We start from the raw sequence: 23322 nt of genomic DNA, 5'->3' as shown, positions 1-23322 counted from the left end.
TGATCTTACATGTGATCTAGGACACATATAAAAGAATGGCAACACTGTTCAAAAAAGCAAATAAATTAAAAACAATTAAGATGTCCATTAATAAGAATTAGATAAATTCACACCATGGACTACTATATAGCAGTAAAAACGAATGACATACAGCTATACATATCATAAATTAATCTTAAAGATTTAACACTGCATGGAAAAAAGAGGAATCCACAAAAGAAAAATATGGTATATAATAATATCATGAGGATCAAAAACAAGCAAACCAAATGATAATTTATGTTTTTTCCTTTAAAGTAGAATACTACACATATATGCAAAACAGTGTTACTTTTTAACACTTCACAGTGTTACTGAGAAGAAGAAAAGCATAAAAATATAACGAATCGTCATGAACTTGCCACTCAACCCTGGAATTGGAGCCTTACCGATAACATGGCAATCTAACCTTGTACCTTTTAATCTACCCCTCTGCTTCATGCCAAGAGATAAACACTATTTAGAATTTTGTGTTTATCATTCTTTTGCTAGATTTCTACCTTAGTCATTTTTTTTTTTTTTGGCCACAGACTGTACACTCTTTGGGAAGCAGTAAGTTTTCAAGAAAATACTAAAACTTTAGGTTTTAAATTTGGTTTTTGTTGAGAATGTAGCTTTTACTTATTTGAACAGGTCTCTACCTCCAGAGATGTTAGGTAAATGTTTAATGTAGTATCCTTTATATAACAGTATAAGCACAGACTCTCATACACTTACATTTTACTTTTTGAAAGAAAGAACAAAATTGAAGGACTCACAAAAACAAGACTTCAAGACTTACTACAGTAAATCAAAACCATTGGTAAAAGGACAGGCACAGAGATCAGTGGAACAGAACACATTATTCAGAAACAGACCCACACCTATATGGTCAAGTGATTTTCTACAAATGGCAAAGGTAGCCCACACCAAGAATGAGTACCAGTCTATAGGACAAATGAACTAGTTTCTTCAACAAATAAGTGGCTTTTTTAAAAGAACAAACGATTGTATTAAATAAAACAAGAACTCGTAACAAAATGCCTGCGAACTTTATCTGGATCCCTGTGGAATAAGCCGACTCAAAAAAGGTATCTTTTAGTAAACTGTAATATTAATTTGGCATTAGGTGATGTGAAAGAGTTATTTTGTTTGATGTGATGATGGCATTGTGGTTATAATGTCCCTATCTGTCAGAGATACATTTCCAAGAATTTATTAGGTGGAATATAAAGTCTAAGATATACTGTGAAATATGACAGAATAAAAAGGCAGAGAATGACCAAAAAAAAAAAAAATCACTTTGAAATATACCCGAGCATTCTGCTTTCCTTAACAAAGGGCTATCCTCACGAGAGACTACCAGAGCCTTATCTGACCTAGGGGAAGGGCAATTAGACAAGTGGAGCCTCTCTAGCCCTCTTGTCTCAATTAAGGGGAGAGGGAAGAATTGGCTAAGAAACACTTCTGAAAGTCACAACCCAGGACTCTGACTCACTAAACAAAATGGAGATTTCATCATAAGATTATAGAACATTTCCCCTTACAGCCACATCAGCAGGACTCCAGTATAGGAACAACGGATTATAACTAGAAGGCTCCAAGATACACACTCTAGTTAACAAGGAATTTCTAGGGAGATCCAAAGACAACAGAAGACACAAAAACAAGAACATAGAGGAAAAAAAGCCTCCGACACGGAAAGCTACAGCAAACAATAAACACAGCCTAACTCCTCACAAGATAAACTTAAATCCTCACACGAAAGGCCTATTTACCTCACTTTCTATTACCCCGATACATCATGTTCAGCTTTCAACAAAAATTTCAAGGCATGCTAAAAGGCAAGAAAAGCACAGGCTGGAGAGACAAAGCAAGCATCAGAACCAGACTCAAATATAAGATTTCGGAATTAGCAAAATGGTAATTTAAAATAACTATAAATCATATGCTAAGGGCTGTAATGGAAAAAGTAGATAACATGCAACAACAGATGGCCACGGTAAGCAGAGAGATAAAAACTAAGAAAAAATCAAAAGGAAATGCTATAAAACAAAACAATGTAATGGAAATGAAAAAAGAATCAGTGAGCTTAAATATATGTCAATAGAAACTTCCCAAACTGGGGCGCCTGGGTGGCTCAGTCGTTAAGCGTCTGCCTTCGGCTCAGGTCATGATCCCAGGGTCCTGGGATCAAATCCCACATTGGGCTCCCTGCTCAGTGGGAAGCCTGCTTCTCCCTCTCCCACTCCCCCTGCTTGTGTTCCCTCTCTCGCTGTCTCTCTCTGTTGAAAAATAAATAAAATCTTTAAAAAAAGAAAAAAAGAAAAAAAAAACTTCCCAAACTAAAATACAAAAATAAAAAAGAATGTATTTATTTATTCATTCATTCATTCATTCATTCTAGAGAGAGAGTGCTCGAACAGTGGAGGAGGAGCAGAGGGAGAGGGAAAGAGAAAATCTTACATAGGCTCCATGCCCAGCTCAGAGCCAAATGTGGGGCTCGATCTCACAACCCTGACATCATTACCTGAGCCAAAATCAAGAGTCACAACGCTTAACCAAATGAGCCACCCAGGCACCCCAATAAAAAAGAATTTTGAGAGAGGAACAGAATATCGAAGAACTGTGGGACAATTACAAAAGATATAATATGCACATAGGGGAATACCAGGAGGAGAAGAAAGAGAGAAACAGGAAAAATACTTGAAGTAGTAATGGCTGAAAGTTCTCCAAAAGTAATGAAAGACACCAAACTACAGATCCAAAAGTTCACAGGCAATCAAGCAGTATATTGCCAAAAATGTCCACCTAAGTATTTTATATTCAAACTGCAAAAAAACAAGGAGAAAAATCTTGGAAGAGGAAAAAATGCCTTGCTTATAGGTACAAGGAAAGAATTATGTCAGACTTCTCTTCAGAAACCATGTAAGAAGCAAGAGGAGGGTAGAGTGAAATATTTAAGTGTTCAAAGAAACAAACTACTAATCCAGAAACCTGTATCAGTGAAATTATCCTTCAAAACTGAAAGAGATTAAAGGAATAAAAAGATAAACTACAGGTTGAGAAAAAACATTTACAAAACATGTATCTGATAACAAACATATTTCCAAGATATTCAAAGAATGCTAAAAACTCAACAGTAACAAACCACCCAACTTCAAAATAAGCAAAAGATGTGAACAGACACATTACCAAAGATAGATAAACTGCAAATAGGCGTAGGAAAAATGCACAACATCATGTTATTAGGGAACTGCAAATTACAACATGAGGCACTACTACAGACCTGTAAGAAGGACAAGAAAGCAGAAGATGGACAATAAATGCCTGCAAAGATGTGGAGCAACGAGAACTCTCCTTCATTGCTAGTGGGAATGCAACATGACACAGCCATTTTGGAAGACAGTTTGGAAATTTCTTACAAAGCTAAATAATCTTAACATACAATCCGGCAACCATGCCCCTTGGTATTTACTCCAAGTTGAAAATTTATGTTCACACAAAAACCAGGACATGAATATTTATAGCCACTTTATTCATAATTGCCAAAAGCTGGAAGCAACTAAGATGTGTCTCATTCAGTGAATGAATAAATAAATTGTGGTCCCTCCATACCAGGGAATATTATTCAACAATAAAAAGAAACGAACTTCAGGGGCGCCTGGGTGGCTCAGTTGGTTAAGCGACTGCCTTCGGCTCAGGTCATGATCCTGGAGTCCCGAGATCGAGTCCTGCATTGGGCTCCCTGCTCGGCGGGGAGCCTGCTTCTCCCTCGGACCCTCCCCCTTCTCATGTGCTCTCTCTCTCTCTCTCATTCTCGCTCTCTCAAATGAATAAATAAATAAATAAAATCTTTTAAAAAAAAAAAAAGAAAGAAAGAAATGAACTTCAGTCCTGCCCGACATTTGGGAAGAGGGGAGGATGAAGAGGTGAATCATGGGGGATTTTCAGGGCAGTGAAACTATTCTATATAATAGAATTCTGTATATAACAGTGGATACAGAACATCATGTGTTTGTGAAAACCCATGCAACGTACAATACAAAGAGTGAGCCTAATGGAATCTCCAAACTTTGGTTAACAATAATGGATCAATACTCGTTCATCAGTTATAACAAATGCAGGGCACTAATGCAAGATGTTAATAACAGGGAAAACTGTCTTTACCATCTTGCCCAATTTTTCTATAAACTTAAAACTGTTCTAAAAAATAGCCTATTAATTTTAAAAAATAATTATTACTATAAAATGGTCAAAATGCTATTACTTCAGGCGCCTGGGTGGCTCAGTTGGTCAAGCGACTGCCTTCGGCTCAGGTCGTGATCCTGGAGTCCCGGGATCGAGTCCCACATCAGGCTCCCTGCTCGGCGGGGAGTCTGCTTCTCCCTCTGACCCTCCTCCCTCTCATGCTCTCTGTCTCTCATTGTCTCTCTCGCAAATAAATAAAATCTTAAAAAAAAAAAAAATGCTATTACTTCATTCTATAAAAAAAAAACAAAGATATAAATGTATTTATGTGTACCTACACAGAGAAAAAGAATGAAAGTTTATCTCTGGGTGGTAGAACTACGGGTCATTTTAAATTTTTTTCCTTTGTGCTTTTCTAAATTTTCCATAATGAACACAGATTATACATACTGCTTTTTGAAAAGGTAAGATAAATAACTTTTTAAACTATTCAGAAAATTAAATACTTCTGCAAAGCTCAGTCTGCACAGATTTGTGGCTAAGAGCCACCGAAAAATCTAAGCTACTTACCTTCAGGCATAATGCTTTGGGTCATCCGTGATCCAGCAGCAGGGGCAATGGTGTTACAGTGAATGTTGCTTTTCTGGCCTTCAATTGCAAGGGTATTTGAAAGGCCCAGAAGACCCAGCTTTGCAGCACTATAATTGGCCTGGCCAAAGTTGCCATAAATTCCTGAAGCTGATGCAGTCATAACAATCCTAAAAGGAGAATCAATGTCTCAAAATCTCTTTTCCATGTTTTGATAACACTGCAACTCTAAGCCTTTTATTTTCTTTTTCTGTCCTATTACACCCGTCAAAAGCAATTCTGTATACTGTCATTAGGTTCCTACAGTCATGATTCATATACACAAAGTAATATTTATAATAAAAGTAATCTCTCAAAATTCAACTACAAGATTTAACTGTTTTGAAAAGAATCCCTGATCAAGACCAAATGAATTCAAGTACAAGAATATATATTCATTATCTACTGAAAAGAGCAATAAATATTTATAAACATAAAATAAAGGGCAACGTACAAGTTATGGTAAGAAACATTAGAAAAATTAGTTCCAATTATTTAGTTCTCATTACTTTGCCCCTCTCTTTCTGGATAATATTAAACGCCTCATATTAAAACAATGCCATCTCTAAAACGTGACCCCCATCTCACCCTATTTAGTAGACCAAGTAAAATAATTTCTAACATTTATTTTCAGAAACTTTGGTAGTTAGGAGAAGCTAGAACTCTCCAAGACGAACAGGTATCACAAACAATTTCCTGCTGGTAGATGTGCGTGAACCTCAGGTTAACAAGAAGGAGCCGGACAGAGTCCACGGAGCCACCTCCTGGCTCTGCCACGCTCCCGGTCACTCACACAGACACAGCCACATTCCTACAGCTCCCAGTATCTAAAGACCAACTCAGGCTGGACCAGCACTAGCGAGCTGGACACAGCGCCCATCTGTCCTCAGTTGGCCCTTGGACACGGTATCACTACACTTCGGTTAGAGAATGAAGTACAGCTGAATCCTCACCGTTTGTATACTGCTAGAATATCAGAGAACACCAGGAAATCCGTTCAAACTGAAAAGCGGGAGGTGAAAAGAAATATAAAGTTGCCCAGCTCAGCGAATCCTTGACTAAGTGACACCAATTTAATGAGAGGGTATATGCCAAGAGTACATTAAAAGCCCGCGCTTCTCTGACTAGATCTTCCTCACTATCGAAGCACTGATCTCTCCCTGTACACGAGGACCCACGCACAGCATCCCGGACCCCCCACCCCCGACAGTCACACACAACTCTACCTTCCAAACTTCCGTTTCTTCATATGATCCCAAGCTGCCCGAGTAACTTGGAACGAGCCTCGCAAATGGACTCTGTGGATTATATCTACAACAATACGTTTATTAGATACTTTGTCAAAAATTAGATCGGCATGTCTCAGAACCAACATGAGCAGTGATTTATTTATACAAAGATGTTCGGTTTTTACTGAGCATTCAAAATCAACTCCTGTCATATTGCTCCAAGAGTAACCATTTTTGCTTCTGTCCCAATTATGTAACCAATCAACAGTTCATACCCATTCTCCCTATAATTTATGATAGAATTACTATAATCCCCGTACACATCTAAATACAATGCCATCTTTAATTTGTGCCTACTTTATATAAAAATCCACTAAGACAAACATTCAAGAATTTTACACATAAAGCTGGTCCTGGGATCAAGTCCAGCATTGGGCTCCCTGCTCGGCAGGGAGTCTGCTTCTCCCTCTCCCTCTGCTCCTCCCCCCTGCTTGTGCTCTCTCTCTCTTTCCCTCTCTCAAATAAATAAATAAAATCTTTCAAAAAAAGAAAAGAAAGTAAAGGTATGAAGAGCAAACAGAAAATAAAAAGTGATTTGTTATTTAAACTCAATCTTTCCAACGTGGCATTCCTAGTGGGATTTTCCCCTACTCATTAGAAGCCTCAAAATTACATCTAGGGGTCCCCCACAATTCTCAGATCTCCAACATTTTCAGGGCCCCAGACTCCTTTCCATATCCTGCTCTTGTTCTTGAAATAAGAATCGCACAAGTAGCTAAGCACGTGTCAGACTGTTAAGAGTTGATATGGCTGGAAAATGCAAACAACTTCTCAAGAAGATAAAGGGGAAAGCGAATTGAAAGACACACAATCTTTTCAGGTAACTTCTGCCAAATGATTTTAAAAGTTTTCATTTATTGGGTGCCTGGGTGGCTCAGTCGTTAAGCGTCTGCCTTCGGCTCAGGTCATGATCCCGGAGTCCTGGGATCGAGTCCCACATCGGGCTCCCTGTTCTGCGGGAGGCCTGCTTCTCCCTCTCCCACTCCCCCTGCTTGTGTTCCTGCTCTTGCTATGTCTCTCTCTGTCAAAAAAATAAATAGAAAAATCTTTAAAAAAAAAAAAAAAAGTTTTCATTTATTAATGTTAAAAGAAAATAGGTTACTTCCAACTGTTGTGGTCATTTTCGGCTATAAAGCTTATTCATCATGTTCGTCATCAACATCAGCAGAAGCAAAAGTAGGCAGAAGCAGGTTTCTCCTTAAATGTACAAATGTCTCAAATAGTAAAAAGGCTAAATGGATAGCTTTGCCCCACAGAGACCTATGTTACAAACAACTTACCCCAGTCTTCGTCACTTATCCTTCCAAAAGAATTGTCCCTCAGAATTCTAAAAACAATGATATTACATAGGTTAGAAGGAGGAGTATCCACTTTTAAAACACCCAAAAACTTTGCATGGACATTATCATCCTACTCAAAATGAAAAAAAGAAATACTCACCCGGCATTGTTGACCACAACATCTACAATATAAAAAAAAAATCCAAGTCACAAACATAAAAACAAGCATATTAATTTGCATGGGCTTACAACTCATATTTCTTTCAAAATTGGGCTTTTTCTCCCCACCATAGAAAAGTAAATAATAATAGTAGCAGAAGAGTGCTATCAGAACAAAAATTTTATACCTATAGCAAAACAAAACACACAAAAAAACCTGATTCACAAGTATCTCATCATGTCAGAGTTTTCCTCTCAAATTTACATATGTAAATGTCTCCACCTTCACCTTATGCCAAAATTCTACCAGCTTACTGATAGAATCAGCTGTTGCCCAACTCTTAAGGTTCTTAGCATTCAACGGTAACCACAAGCTATCCCTCACTTAACCTCAGAATTCACTCAGAAAGTTCAAAGTTTAAAAGATTTTTCTTTGCCACTTAAGAGTCAAAATTCCAGAAAGGAAACTATTAGAGTTAGAAACTGGTGGCCTATCTTAATACATAATTGTATTCTCATTATTATTTAAAAAAAAAAAAAAAAGGAATCTTTTTTTTTTTTTTAAGGCTCAACCATCATCTTAGGGCTGTTCTCACCCTATAACTTCATGCCTTTGTGGCCTCCATCCTTCTGTCAAATTGCATGTGAACAAGTCCCTTATAAGCTCAACCCAACATAATCAGAAAAACAAATCTGCTAGACGACCAAAAAAAAAGGCGGAGGGAGCACATTCAAATTATAAAAATTAATGTCTTCCAGAATGTAAACATGTTGGGCTTATCTGCAGGAATGTTTCCCTATAGTAATTCAATAACCTTTCACTAAAAATAAAAAAATATTTTAAAATAACCTTTTACTAGGAACGTGTGGAACTAAACCAGGAAGACTATCTAGAGAGGGATAAACTGAACGACACATCTGAAATCCTTCTTTCTGAAAAATAAAGATTTTTATTACATATAATTCATCTTAATCAATTCACAAGGTATTGAATCTTCATGATCCAAATCATAATTGTCTAAAAGATTCCACAGGGTCCTCTACTGCCAAAATATTTGTTTTATAAACATATTTGGGGTATAATTAAATTTTCATAAATAAAGAGCTCAGAAAATGCTCATTTTTTAAAGTTTTTAAGTCCAAGAAAATATAAAACAAACTCAACACATTTTTGCATAAAAAATGCCACCTCGAGCCTTTTGTGGAATAAGGTAGGGTATATAAAATAATTAATTTGTAAAAGAAATCTAAAAACTTGGCTATATAAATAAATAAATATAAATAAAACCTTGGCTATAAAGAAAGAAGGAATTTCTTATAAACAAAAGTAAAATAAAAAAATTTGATTAGGAAGGTAGAAGCTGCTCTGTTAGTACCATAAACACAAAGAAACATCACCTATTCTTCCAAAAGCTTCTAGTGCTGTCCTCACAACCTTCTCTCCTGCTTCCACCGAATCTGGAGGAAAGGAAAATTAGTTACAAAACATCAGTAATATCCCTCAGAAATAACTTCTAAATTCTGTGGATCAGAGCACATGACAAATACTATTCACTCAACAGAATTCATTTCCACAAAAACAAACTTATATTTGCAGGCACGTAACAAATCAAAATATAGACGATCTAATGTTACAAAGGAAATGTATCCCCTAAAACAATTCTCTAAAGTACCAAAAAAAAAATAAAATTAAAAAATGGAGAGGGGAATAAATAACATTTTGGCAAATACTATCCAAAACAACACTGTCTAAAACAACTTTCTGTGAGGATGGAAATGTCTTATTACTATAGTAACAGTAGCCACTATCCACATGTGGCTACTGAGCCCTTGAAATGTGGCTAGTATGACAGACAAACGGAGTATTTAACTGTTCAATTTGTATTTAATTTTAAATAGTCCCAGAGGCACTTCCCCTTAAAGATGCAAATCAGAATTTACAAGGGAGGCAAGGAGGTACATGTTTAATTTGAAAAAGCATGTTCAATGCTCTATAACTACATATGTAAACAAACCTACTGTTTGTACATTACTAAGTACAAAAAGCAAAGCTCAATAAAATAGAGTGGCTTTCTTCTCTTCTGCTCATCAGCCCCGGGGGAAGAGCTCATATCCCCAGAGTTGTGTGTCAAATGATCTGGTATCAACATCCCACTGTCTCTCTCTATATTCTCTACAATCACTGGGGAGGAGCCAGGAAATATATTCCCTTCCCTGAGATCCATATAGTCCTGAGTTAGATCTGCCAAAAATAGGCACCCATCTAAAGAATGAAGAAGTAGGAGAAGCCTGCACATGCAGGCAAATCTTGGAGCAGAGTGCAGATGAAAGACTGCTGAGCCACGAGAACCTGACAAGGTCATCCACAGTTTCCTTGACATGCACGTACCCAGCCCTTCCAATGGTTATGCAAGCCTCTAATTCTTTGTATGAAAACCCTTCACACTTGGACACCTGCAGGGGCTTCTGTTTTCCTAACTGCATCTTGATTGATTGATATGGGTTGCATATCAAAACTGGGGGGAGAGGCAAGAGAGAGAGTCTGGAATTTTTCTCATTATAAAATAGATTTTTTAAACTCCAGAAATTTAAAAAAGAAAAAAGTTGAAAACATTTTTGTAGATCCTCAATGAGAAAAGAAGATACTAAAATATCTGTCTCATTATTCCCTAGAACACTCAAAACAAATCATATCCTATTTCCTTTCCTTTAAAATTTCAAAATCGGGTGCCTGGGTGGCTCAGATGGTTAAGCGTCTGCCTTCAGCTCAGGTCATGATCCCAGGGTCCTGGGATCGAGTCCCACATCGGGCTCCCTGCTCAGCGGGGAGCCTGCTTCTCCCTCTGCCTCTCTCTCTCTCTCTCTGTCTCTCTCTGTCTCTTATGAATAAATAAATAAAATCTTTAAAAATAAATAAATAAATAAATAAAATTTCAAAATCAAGTGACTGGCAATCTAATTTTACCTCTGGCTAATAAAAACAATCTAATTTGCAGAAAAGTCAATAAACACTCACTTTTTAAAGTAAATTTATTCAAGAAGGTTCCTTACAGATACTATTAGAATTGATACATCAAATGCTATTTTTCCTCATGGCTTTATTTTAATACCTAACTTTGACTCTTATGTTTTTATAAAGGTAAGAAAGTTACAAAGAACAATGATTACTTGTGCAAAATGGAACTTGGTGTTTGGATACCAGAAAGGAGGCATTTTACTTCCTATGCTATATTACTATAAGAATTTTTCTAAAACAATTTTAAAAGAAGAATCTAATGTTATTCTGTAGCTAAAACGGGTATGTCAAGAACAAGAGCATATTCCTATCCACATCATTAATAATTTACTGATTTTATCATGCACTGATTAATAAAAATGTTAAACAATATGCTAAAAGTTAAGACTCATGAAATAACCTACATCAAAAGTTTTTAAAAACCTCATATATTATATAAAATAGACAGCCAAACAGATTTGGCTGACTCAGAGAAAATCTAATCTCATAATCACACTGGAATGCTGAGACATTTGCTCAATGATTATTAATGTGAACAACAGCATTAGTTGAAGGAAAATGCAAGAATAGTATAGCTCTTTCAAATACCATACCATAGTTGGCCACGGCTTTTCCACCTTTACTTCTTATTTCTTCAACAACCTTATCAGCAGCTGCTAAGGAGCCTTTACTCAATCCCTTGATGTCCCCTCCTAAGTCATTCACTGCAATGCAAAAACAAACAAGAACTCATTTCTCAACCTCAAAATACGAACTGGAAATAAAATCCCATTGTGAGTGTATTTCTTTTGTCACCTCTTCAGTTCCTTCTGACCCTATCCCCGTCTTATGAAACATGCCAGGAGATACATACATACTTTCAAACATGGCCCTTTGTTTCTAGAGAGAGAGATACATGAAGCAGCAAAAATATTTAAACGCAGGTTCAGGTCACAAGATTTTTAACTTTGCAATGCTTTTTCTTTTTTAAAAAGACAAAAGAATATGATTCAACCCACTTCCAGCAAAAAGAAGAAAAATATTCATAAAACAAACTGTATTAGGGTCTACCATGAAAGAAATAAAAATTATTTGTTAAAAGAGATCAGAAACTATATACAGAACTCAAACGTGTTCAGCCACTAATTGATACCATGACTGACCATACTCACCGCATAACATCTCGCTGTGTCCAATTATACATATACAAAAATTCATCAAGCGTTTACTATTCGCAAGGAAATTATACTACAGAGGGGCACTAAGACGTAGGAGAATGGTGCTGGTTCTCAAAGACTTTCTAATCTACTGAACGTTAAAGTATGGGTTGGCTAGAGTAATATACAGATTTCAGCAACAAGTACATAAAGACCAACAGAACTAAATAATGGGGACAAATAACAAAGTTAGTGTATGTCACAATTTAAGGTAAAATTTACAAAATAACATGCCAAAACTAATGAGAAGATGCATAGATCAATTCCAAATAACTTGAAAAAAACAATTTAATAAAAACACTTGGGACAAAGAAATAATTTACATTGCAAAATGAGTATTTTGTAATAATATTATTACATAAATTTAGAGGAACAACAGTAAAAAAAATTACTAGTTAATAAACGCATGGTAATATACTAAAATTTAAAGCTGTTTAATATTATCAAATTGATGGTTGCCACATCTGGGGAAAAAAAAAAAACAAGATTTTTTTTTTCTTTTAAAGAATGTTTCTCTCCTCTCTCTCAATCCCTTTTTTTTTTTCTTTTTTTCATTCGGGTGAAGGCTCGATGGGATTGGGTGGTTAAAGATAAGGGAATGAGGCAGGGAAAAAGCCAATGCCTAGCCACACCGAAAATCAGCTAAGTCAAATGTGTTTTCATATAACTTTTTTAAGGAAAAAAGTTTTTCAGAAGGTGGACTGGAATATATTTTTCTACCATGTAGTCTTACTGTCTTACTGCAAATAAAAACTGGTATGAAGACACAAAATAATGGAAAGAGGCTTACATTATCCCTCAAGAGATTAAAAAAAGATCTCAAGACTAAATTCTCTTAATTGTTCATTTCCATGAAATTACTCAAATGACAGGAAACAACCAGTAAAAAATATCAGGAGTTTAAGACATGCAGCTAACAGTCTTTTAAGAGCCTTTTTAACTAAGTAAGGCAAAGTTCAAAAGCAAATTGGCAAATGGGATGTTTAGAAAGAATTGCTCCATTGGGCAATGGAACACTACCCTCAAGTGGAAATCGTTCAAAGTGCAACCAAACAGGTAAGCCCTGAAGCCTGGGTAAATAATTTACTGAGATCAGTGCCATGCAGTTAAACAGCATCAGAACAGATTTATTCAAGACAAGTCTCTATACTAGAATGTACTCCATGAACACTGGCCCCATTCATCATGCCACTGTCACCAAACTTAAATCACAGGGTTACAACCTGAACTAGAAAAGTACTTCTCAGGTTACACAGTGAAAGCCTGGGATAGCAACAATGTGAAAAGATCTTTTTGCAATTACTGCAAAGAAAAATGTATCCATACTAGGTGACACTGTTACCATTAAATGGATGGCTAAAATTCTAAGGAATAATAATAATAAAGTTTTAAAATACCATTCGTACCTTATACTGGTATATGCATACTTGACGTTTTCAAAGAACCACGGGGTACACTGCAGCCTTTGATCTCGACAGAGCTTTAGCAGCCTTTGATCTCGACAGAGCTTTTGGGAACACTGGCAGAACAGCTGTTCCCAGTTTCTCGGCTGAGGAAAGTCGGGAAGGGTTAGGTGACTTGCCCCAGGCGCCAAGGCTGCATGAAATGGCAAAATCCAGACTAGAACCTGGACCTACCACAATGCCACTCTGTTCCTCTAATGTTGTAAGCAAGTTTCTTTTATCCTAAAAACAATTTTTTCCACTAAACAAAAAAGGGAACGACACAGAGTTGCCATACTGTTTTCACTGTCTGGCCGAAAGATACAATCACTCTCGTTCATCAAAAAGCCTCTCCAGCGTGGCCATCGTGTTTCTAAATATGTAAGGGGCCAGAAAATGCAGTGGTAGCTTAGACAGCAGGGTCTTAAATTAGGCTCCTGTATCTGATTTTCTTTGTCTGAACAACAAGATGGCATCAAAGGCATCCTTACTGAGAGAAAAAAGGGGAAAATTAGAAACTGATCGTCCAGAGTTCTGTCCTTGGACCTCTTCTCCTGCTCATCTATACTCCCTACCCGGGTAATGTGATCCAGCCTCCTGCCTTCAAGTACCATTTATAAACTGAGAATATTCAGATTTATATAGTTGTAACCTGTCCCCCAACTACAGTCTTGTATGCCACTGCTTACTGAATACCTCCATCTGAAAGTCTAGCAGGAACATCTCCTCCCTGCCCATCCGGTCCTCCTACGGTCTTTCCCGGTCTCAGTAAATGGCCCCTATCTTCCCCTTCCCTTGCAACCCACATAAGCAAATCAGCAAACCCTGCCATATCTACCTCCAAAATATACCTAGAATTTAACCTCTTTGTACCACCTTCACCCCTATGACCTATTTAAATCACCACCATCTCTTATGTGGATTATTGCAGTATCTTGATAGGACTCTCTGCTTCCTCTTCGTTCTCTCCCTCCTTTAATGGAAAAAGCCTAAGAATGTACAAAAAGAGTTAATAGTATAAAAGCCCCAATGACCTCATCATCCTCCACTTGCACTCTTGCTCTCCCACAATCTCTACACAGAAATCAGAACCATCCATTTAAAGCTTAAATCAGGTCATGCTGTCCCTCTATTTCCATTCACCAATGGCTTCCCATCTCAATCAGGGTAAAAGCCCGTCCTGACTCAAAGCTAAAGGATCTGACACAATCTGGCTTTCTGTGACCTCTGTTCTCATCTCCGAGTTTTGCTCCCCTCGATGACCTTGCCCCCGCTGCAATGGCCCTCTTGCTGACCTTGAACACAAGTTAGTCTGCTCCCGCCTCAAGACTGAGGCACCAGCCGGGCCCCGGGGCTTCTCCTGGCACAATCCTTCCCTGCCCCCAGGTCCCTCCTCACAGTTCTCTTCCAGGCCATTCACTCTTTCTCCACAGCACTCTTCATTATCTGATACAGTTTTATATATGTATTGACTGTCTGTTTCCCCAATGCCCCCCTAACTAGAATGGTAATCTCTATGAAAACAGGGACCCCACTCCATCCCCTCAGCTCCCAGAACAGGGCTTGCTATATGACAAGCACCCAATAAATAACTGTTGGATGAATAAAGGAGTCCATAACCAGTTTATTAACTGTATAAAATATTTTTAGTTTTCCTTTTTCTTTTTTAAGATTTTATTTATTTATTTGACAGAGAGAGAGATCACAAGTAGGCAGAGTGGCAGGCAGAGGGAGAGGGAGAAGCAGACTCCCTGCTGATCCTGGGACCATGACCTGAGCTGAAGGCAGACACTTAACCGACTGAGCCACCCAGGCGCCCTTATTTTTAGTTTTTCTATCATTTAAAAATGATAAACAGTCCAGAGCTATTCTAAAGCTATTTTTAAAGGCTGCCCCCATAACCTGGGATCGTGATAGTCACAAGAAGCACCTGGGGAAGCCGTGGGCATTGTACATATAGCTCATTTATTATAAGCTGAAATCCACATGTGCCTTCTTGAGATCTTTCTCCATGTGTCATATAACTTATTCATTTAATCAGCATGTATGTCTTTTTTCCCCTTTATGTATTTATTTATGTATTTATTTGTTTAATTTAAATTCTAGTTAGTTGGCATACAGTTCAATATTGGTTTCAGGAGTAAAGTTCAGCACAACACCCAGCGCTCATCACAAGTGCCCTCCTTAATGCCCATCCCCCATCTAGCCCATCCCCCACCCACCTCCCTCCATCAACCCTCACATTGTTCTTTGTTGTTAAGAGTCTCTCATGACTGGGGCGCCTGGGTGGCTCAGTCGTTAAGCGTCTGCCTTCGGCTCAGGTCACGATCCCAGGGTCCTGGGATCGAGCCCCGCATCGGGCTCCCTGCTCCGCGGGAAGCCTGCTTCTCCCTCTCCCACTCCCCCTGCTTGTGTTCCTTCTCTCGCTGTGTCTCTCTCTGTCAAATAAATAAATAAAATAGTAAAAAAAAAAGTCTCTCATGATTTATTTCCCTCCCTCTTTTTCCCTCTCCCGTAAGTTCGTCCATTGTGTTTCTTAAATTCCACATGAATGAAATCATCTGTTATTTGTCTTTCTCTGATTGACTCATTTCCCTTACCACAGCATGCTCTAGCTCCATCCACAACACTGCAAATGGCAAGATTTCATTCTTTTTGATGGCTGAGTAGTATTCCTGTGTGTGTGTGTGTGTGTGTGTGTGTGTGTGTGTGTGTCTTCTTTATCCATTCAGCACTCGATGGGCATCTGGGCTGTTTCCACAGTTTGGCTATTGTTGATAATGCTACTATAAACATCAGGGTGCATGCACTCCTTCGAATGTGTATTTTTGTATTCTTTGGGTAAATACCTACTAGTGCAATTGCTAGACCATAGGGTAGCTCTATTTTGAGCTTGTGAGGACCTGCCATACTCTTCTCCAGAGTGGCCACACCAGTCTCAGCATGTATGTCTTGACTGATCACTAAGCAAAGCACCAAGCTTACACTTGAGAGAATACATCAGTGCCTAAGGCAGGCTCTTTTCTTTAAGAATCTACAAAAGATCCTTAAAGAAATCTGAATCACAGACCTGTACCTCTGAAACAAATAATACACGATATGTTAAAAAAAAAAAAAAAAGGGAGAAGAAGATAGCAGGAGGGGAAGAATGAAGGGGGGGAAATCGGAGGGGGAGACGAACCATGAGAGACGATGGACTCTGAGAAACCAACTGAGGGTTTTACAGGGGAGGGGGTGGGGGGATGGGTTAGCCTGGTGATGGGTATTAAAGAGGGCACGTTCTGCATGGAGCACTGGGTGTTATGCGCAAACAATGAATCATGGAACACTGCATCAAAAACTAATGATGTAATGTATGGGGATTAACATAATAAAATAAAAATTTTTAAAAAGAATCTACAAGGGGCGCCTGGGTGGCTCAGTTGGTTAAGCGGCTGCCTTCGGCTCAGGTCATGATCCCAGGGTCCTGGGATCGAGCCCTGCATCGGGCTCCCTGCTCAGCGGGGAGCCTGCTTCTCCCTCTCCCTCTGCCTGCCTCTCTGCCTACTTGTTCTCTCTATCTCTCTGTCAAATAAATAAATAAAATCTTTAAAAAAAAAAAATAAGAAAAATAAAATAAATAAAAAAGAATCTACAAAAGAAACACGTCTTATGTAAAGAGGCTAGAATGCCCTTGAGTGGGCAAGACTCAGGCTCACTTTGACGCATCCAGGTCGTGAGCACAGCACCTAGCACATGGCAGGCAGTCCCTACCATCGGCTCGGTTCTCTTGCCTTTACAAAGGCCTTGTTTTTGATGTCACTTAATCCCCACCATAATGCTCCAAGCTCGAGAAGGTGGCTACTAACAGTGAGAGACGCCAGGACTGGAAGCGCGACCTGACTTCGAAGGCAGGGCAGTGTTCCCACCATGGTTCCCCTTTCAGCTGTGAGGATCACACAGGGGCTGAAAAGACGGGCGCTGGCATCAGGCCTCGGGAACCTAAGAGTCATCTTTACCAACACTGGGCCACGGCAGCACGGGAAAGAAATCATGCCCATCTAAAAGGATCAGGATTTCAACTACCCAAAGGTGCTGCTTCTCCACTTCAAGAATTGAAAAGGTTCTGCCATTCTAACGGTCAAAAGAGAGGTTCTTCTTGCTGGACCACTTGAGTCATCTTTGTGTTCATGCCCTCAAGAGAACACTCAAGACTCAGAGTCCTGCCTATGACACAACTACTGAGAAAAGCCCAAAACAATTCCATTGCCAACATTCACTTCAGGCATGTGTAAACATTTCCTGTAAGATGTAGTTTATACAACGCTGAACATCCCTGTTGTAACTATCAGCCAAAGGCTGAGCACTTCTTACACCAGACTGAGATCTCCCGTAATTCTTTATATCATGGAATATAAAACATAGCAATCATATTAACATAAGTTAGAGAATATCTTTTGTGATGCTTGGCCCAGGAACTTCCTCTGGCCAACGAAATGGGAAGGGCAGGGGCATGCTATCACAGAAGAGATTAGGAGGCATCCAGTGGTATTCTCCCTCCATCCCAAGAACAGCAAGGTCCCAGACAGAAGCTGCTCCTTTAGCTGGGATCCTGAAATTAGGAAGACACTGAGAGCAGAGACACAGTTAACTGGAGGCTAAAAGGCCACAAAAGCATGCAATAATTCTTTACTATTGTCAGCCATTGAGATTTGTTTGTTAACCCAGCATAAGCCAGCATAAGGTGACTTATAAGAGAAACAAGCTACTCTATCCTTTTGGTCTTACTTCTTATGGAATTCTGAGCTAGCCATAAAATTAGGAGGAATCACTCTTTCATAGACAAGATACTCTGATGTCATACCCTCCCAGGTTTATTTATTCCCCTACTTTTTCTTACTCATGTAAAAAAATACGCAGGGCAGAACAAAAACTAACAAAGGAGAAACAGTAGTGTGTGCGATGCAAGCTGGAAGCAGGATCTGAAAAGCTAAACTAGGGGGTAGCAGTGGCCAGGGAAGAACACAAATTGCGGTTGGTCTAGAAAGTTCACAGGTAGGTCGCAGAAAAAAAGCAGTAGAAAAAAATCAGCCAAAAGCTAAGCCGTTTCACATAGATCAACTTTTCCACTTAACCAAACGAAATCTGGCTCTTCAGCCAAGTATGACAAATGATTTTCCAAGATACAAACTTTCTGTCCTGCTGGACTTCACCAGCGCTTGCTGCAATGACAAAATAAACAGACACACTGGACCTCTTTATCTTTTTGTTGGAACTCAAAAACTCCTGTTCTGAATTTAATACATTCAGCAGTAAGAGATCAATACAGGAAAACTGATCCGCACGAACACACGTTGCTGTAAAAGTCTTTACAAAATAAGTTTATAAACTAAGATTATATCTTAATCCCACAAAAAATAGGAATTTATTTGACCAATCTCGAAGACACACCTGTCCCCTCTCCCACTCCCCTCCAGGAAGAGTGTATGTCAAACAACAAAAAAGATCCAATGAACAAAGTACCTTCTTTGCAGAGGAAATATTCTAAATCCTTTAGGAGCTACAGAAGATAAAATGGGAGTCCTTACATGTACAGAATTGAGCAGAAAAAATGTAGATAAATCAAAAGTTATAAGGTAAAAATATTAAGTAACGGATAGAAAAAAAAACAAAAACAGTACCAACATGGGTCTGTGGACCCTGACAATGAAGTATCTTACAAAAATCTGGCAAACGGGGCCTGAACTATACACCCTCTGGCTAAATACCACAATGTCAAAATTTGTGCTTGCCACAAGAAGCAGATTGGATTAATAGACGGTGGATATGTCTTTAAACAAGGAACATCCAAAGATTCTGTGTCCCTTCCATAAAGATAAGCTACATATCTACCCTGAGGGAGAAGAGTATAATTAAATGTCCTGCTTGAGTGTTCTTTGTCTAGAAAACCGGGGTGTATAACCTTTTGGTTATGCATGTCTCCATAAACAAATTGGGGGAAATTTGTCTCTCTCTATCCCTTAATAAGAGGTAGAAAAACTGTCATTAGGAAGTCCTTGTGGGCCAACAATTTTATCCCAACAGATTATTAGTTTATAATCTATAAACTAAGATTATATCTTAATCCCACAAAAAATAGGAATTTATTCAACCAATTTCAAAGACACATCTGTCCCCTCCCCCACCCCCCTCCAAGAAGAGTCTATGTCAAACAACAAAAAAGATCCAATGAACAAAGTACCTTCTTTGCACAGGAAATATTGTATTTCCTGTGCAATAAATAGAATATTGCACAGGAATAATTAGAGACTAATAAATATTAGGCCCTATCGTCTGTCCTACCTACCTACCCTGCACTGAGCACTCATTCAATTACTGCCCACAAAGGCTTGGTGGCAGACAAATCCACTCCTGCATGCACCACATCACACCAGGCCAAAACATTTAAATTACTAAAACCTCCCACCTTGTGATCCTTCAATACAGCATCTTCCAACTGATGATCCATAATAAAATTCATGCAACTGTCCCTTCAACGAAAACTTTTAACAATTTTTTGGGAAAAGCTCCCATATAAAAAATTTTTATTAAAGAGGTTTAAAAAGAAAAAAATAAAAATACTCTGGATTCCCTGACTCCAAACTTCTAGTCCTCAAAATGCACTTCTTATTCTCATCAATATATTTACACTTAAAGGGATTCATCTTGAACCAGCCTTCTGTCTCAAAAAATTACAGCTCACAGTTTTCCAAATTCAAGAATTTCCTTTTATACAATGAATGCCTGACCATCTTTATCAATTCTGTTTGGCTGCAAATTCTGTGAAACTAGTCTACTCTAAAAAAGTAAGTTAGAGAGTCAGCCTCAAGGAGGAAAAGTTTTGCTGGCAGAAGAAATAATTAGTGATGAAATTTGACCTTGACAAACTATTTGACATAAAGACAAAGGTGACTGACTTGTGACGACAGTATTTTCCATACAAACTACTCATTAAAAAGAAAAATGTACTGGGGCGTCTGGGTGGCTCAGTCGTTAAACGTCTGCCTTCGGCTCAGGTCATGATCCCGGGGTTCTGGGATCGAGCCCCGCATCGGGCTCCCTGCTCCGCGGGAAGCCTGGTTCTCCCTCTCGAACTCTCTCTGCTTGTGTTCCTGCTCTCGCTCTCTCTCTCAAATAAATAAATAAAAATCTTAAAAAAAAAAAAAAAGAAAAGAAAAATGTATCAACTTACCAACAACGGATGCACCTCTTTCTGCAAAAGCCAGGGCATAGGCTCGGCCCAGTCCTAATAAAAAACAAAAGCATCAAGAAAGTTGAGCAAATGTTAGCACTTTGGGGGTTCCATTCAAATCAACCCCTATTTTAAAGTAACTGGCGAGCAATTAACTGTATTACAGTGACAGAGCCTTCCCTGGTACTCTCCCCATCTAACTCACCCTCTTCTACTTACAGAGGTCAGAAAGCTTAAAACTGTATTTTCCACCTATTCTGCCTATCATTTCCTACCCCCCTACCTAGCTGCTAGGAAGCTCCAAGGGAACTGGGTTCCACCATTATAGGCATTTGCACATCTGGAAGGTGGAAATGAGGCAGAAGTTAGCTTATGGTGACTTCAGGCTGTTGGCATTGGTTAAGAAGCTGCTTTCCTTAAGTCAATCAGAAAAAGACATGTATCATATAACCTCACTGATACGAGGAATTCTTAATCTCAGGAAACAAACTGAGGGTTGCTGGAGTGGGGGGTGGGGTGGGAGGGATGGGGTGACTGGGTGATAGACACTGGGGAGGGTATGTGCTATGGTGAGTGCTGTGAATTGTGTAAGACTGTTGAATCACAGACCTGTACCTCTGAAACAAATAATACATTATATGTTTAAAAAAAAAAAAGAAGAAGAAGAAGGTAGCGGGAAGGGAAAAATGAAGGGGGGCAAATCGGAGGGGGAGACGAACCATGAGAGACGATGGACTCTGAAAAACAAACTGAGGGTTCTAGAGGGGAGGGGGGTGGGGGATGGGTTAGCCTGGTGATGGGTATTAAAGAGGGCATGTATTGAATGGAGCACTGGGTGTTATACGCAAACAATGAATCATGGAACACTACATCTAAAACTAATGATGTAATGTATGGTGATTAACGTAACATAATAAAATAAAATTTAAAAAAAATAAAGCTGCTTTCTTGAAGCTTCCTGGGTATTAAGAAACAGAGTGTGCAGTGCCAACTTCCTGGTCGAGCTCCCTCTTGATCTAGCTCCAGCTAGCAGCTTCCACTCTCTAGACCCTTGGTATCCAGGGGCTGTTTGGGCTGCACCAGTTCCAACAGCTGCCTCCGAGGGAGGAGTTCCCCTACTGAACCAGTTCCGACTATTCCAGAAGTCACTGCAAGACGAAGTGGAAAGACCCAACTGCCTGTGGTGGTTTATTTATTTTTTAATTTTTAATTTTATTTTTTTAAGTAGGCTCCATGCCCAACATGGGGCTTGAGCTCACGACCCTGAGATTATGAGTCACATGCTCTACCAACTGAGCCAGCCAGGCACCCCCCAAATACATGTACTATATCCTTTCCTGCTTCAAATATCTACTGATTTCTATATCCTGTACTGAACCTTGCCTACACAGTTACCAAATACAAAAAATATTTAGTTCTGACTCAACGGTACAAGGTGCAAATTTGTTATCCAAAATATATACATATACTTATATAGGTCTTAGAAGCATAGAATATCTCAGGAAGAATATATAAGAAACTAGCAATTAAGAGGCTACCTCTGGGGAACAGAACTGTGTGACTAGCAACCACGAGTGGAAGGCTTACTTTTATATTATTTATTTATTTATTTATTTATTTTTAAGATTTTATTTATTTATTTTATAGAGACAGAGACGGCGAGAGCAGGAACACAAGCAGCAGGAGTGGGAGAGGGAGAAGCAGGCCTCCCCTCGAGGAGGGAGCCCAATGTGGGACTCGATCCCAGGACCCTGGGATCATGACCTGAGCTGAAGGCAGACGCTTAGCGACTGAGCCACCCAGGCGCCCTTTATATTATTTAAATCGCTTTAACATGTATACATTTTTTTAATTTAAATTACCTGATAAATTTAATTAGTAGTTTAAATTTAATTTAAATTGATAAAGAAGCATACAAATAACAAACTGAGATCGCTAAAGTATCAGACTCTTCTAAAAAGAACCCGAAATATAAAATTATCCAAAACTGAAAGATATCACCAAATAATTTATTTTAGAATAAAGAAGACTCTGAGAAACAGAGGGTTCTGGGGGGGGGGGGGAATGGGTCTTTAGCCGACGCCTTGGTGGCTGTCTGTTAAATGTCTGCCTTCGGCTCGGGTCATGATCCCAGGGTCCCGGGATGGAGCCCCGCATCGGGCTCCCTGCTCAGCGGGGAGTCTGCTTCTCCCTCTGCCTCTGCCTCTCCCCTTGCTTGTGCTCTCTTTCTCTCTCTTTGACAAATAAATTAAAAAAAAAAAAGTCTTTAGCCAATACAAATAACTCAAGTCTTCTCATATCTTATCAGATCAAGGCTGAAGCACGTGTTCTAAACATTGTGTTTTTAAGGAAATCAAACGCTTATGACCAGAAATCCCAGAATGCAAAATTAATGGTAACACAGTAGAAAATCATCAGATGAAAGGAATGGGGTGGGTCTCTGGTAGAGAGAGTGACCTAATTTAATCAGAGAATTGTCTCAACTTAAAATCAAGATATATAGTTCTCTCAAAAGATAATGTCAAGTGATGTTCCTTTATCATCAAGGCCCATATAAACTATACATAAATCTGCAAATAAAGTAAAGTAATAAAGTAAGCTTTAGTAAAAAGTGACAGTCTCCTTTCTTTTCCCTCCAACACCACTAATTCATTAGCAGATTAGGAAGGGTCCTTGCATGTTTTAATATTGTGTTTAAACATTATTTAAATACTTTATGTCCATTAGTCCGCCTCCCTAATTAAACTAGAAGGTCCTTGATGGGTGAGATTGAATATGTCACTCTTTTGCCTTTCCCACAACACCCAGCACAGCTTTAGAGTCAAATGCACAAAAAGTTAAATCCAACAGCCTCCATTTTGTCATAATCTCTTAATTCTCCCACACCTTTTTTT

At 38.8% G+C, this 23322-nt stretch overlaps 1 protein-coding gene and 1 non-coding gene across 2 annotated transcripts in view; both read right to left on the bottom strand.

The window, feature by feature from the left end:
• HSD17B4 (hydroxysteroid 17-beta dehydrogenase 4) overlaps positions 1-23322 on the bottom strand; it is an 87131-nt gene that overhangs the window by 62150 nt on the left and 1659 nt on the right. Inside the window, exons 2-8 of the mRNA XM_035013980.1 lie at positions 20429-20482; positions 11174-11284; positions 8963-9022; positions 7566-7587; positions 7406-7452; positions 6063-6147; positions 4780-4967 (exon numbers count right to left, since the gene is read on the bottom strand). Coding sequence (XP_034869871.1) covers positions 4780-4967; positions 6063-6147; positions 7406-7452; positions 7566-7587; positions 8963-9022; positions 11174-11284; positions 20429-20482 — 567 coding nt within the window. The remainder of the gene's footprint in view (positions 1-4779; positions 4968-6062; positions 6148-7405; positions 7453-7565; positions 7588-8962; positions 9023-11173; positions 11285-20428; positions 20483-23322) is intronic.
• On the bottom strand, positions 21663-21735 carry TRNAM-CAU. Its single transcript has one exon. It is a non-coding gene; the product is annotated as a tRNA-Met (tRNA).

The sequence above is a fragment of the Mirounga leonina genome, unplaced genomic scaffold (assembly GCF_011800145.1).
Source record: "Mirounga leonina isolate KUSES-001 unplaced genomic scaffold, KU_Mleo_1.0 Mir_168, whole genome shotgun sequence".
NCBI lineage: Eukaryota > Metazoa > Chordata > Mammalia > Carnivora > Phocidae > Mirounga > Mirounga leonina.
This window is presented reverse-complemented; position numbering and strand designations above follow the sequence as displayed.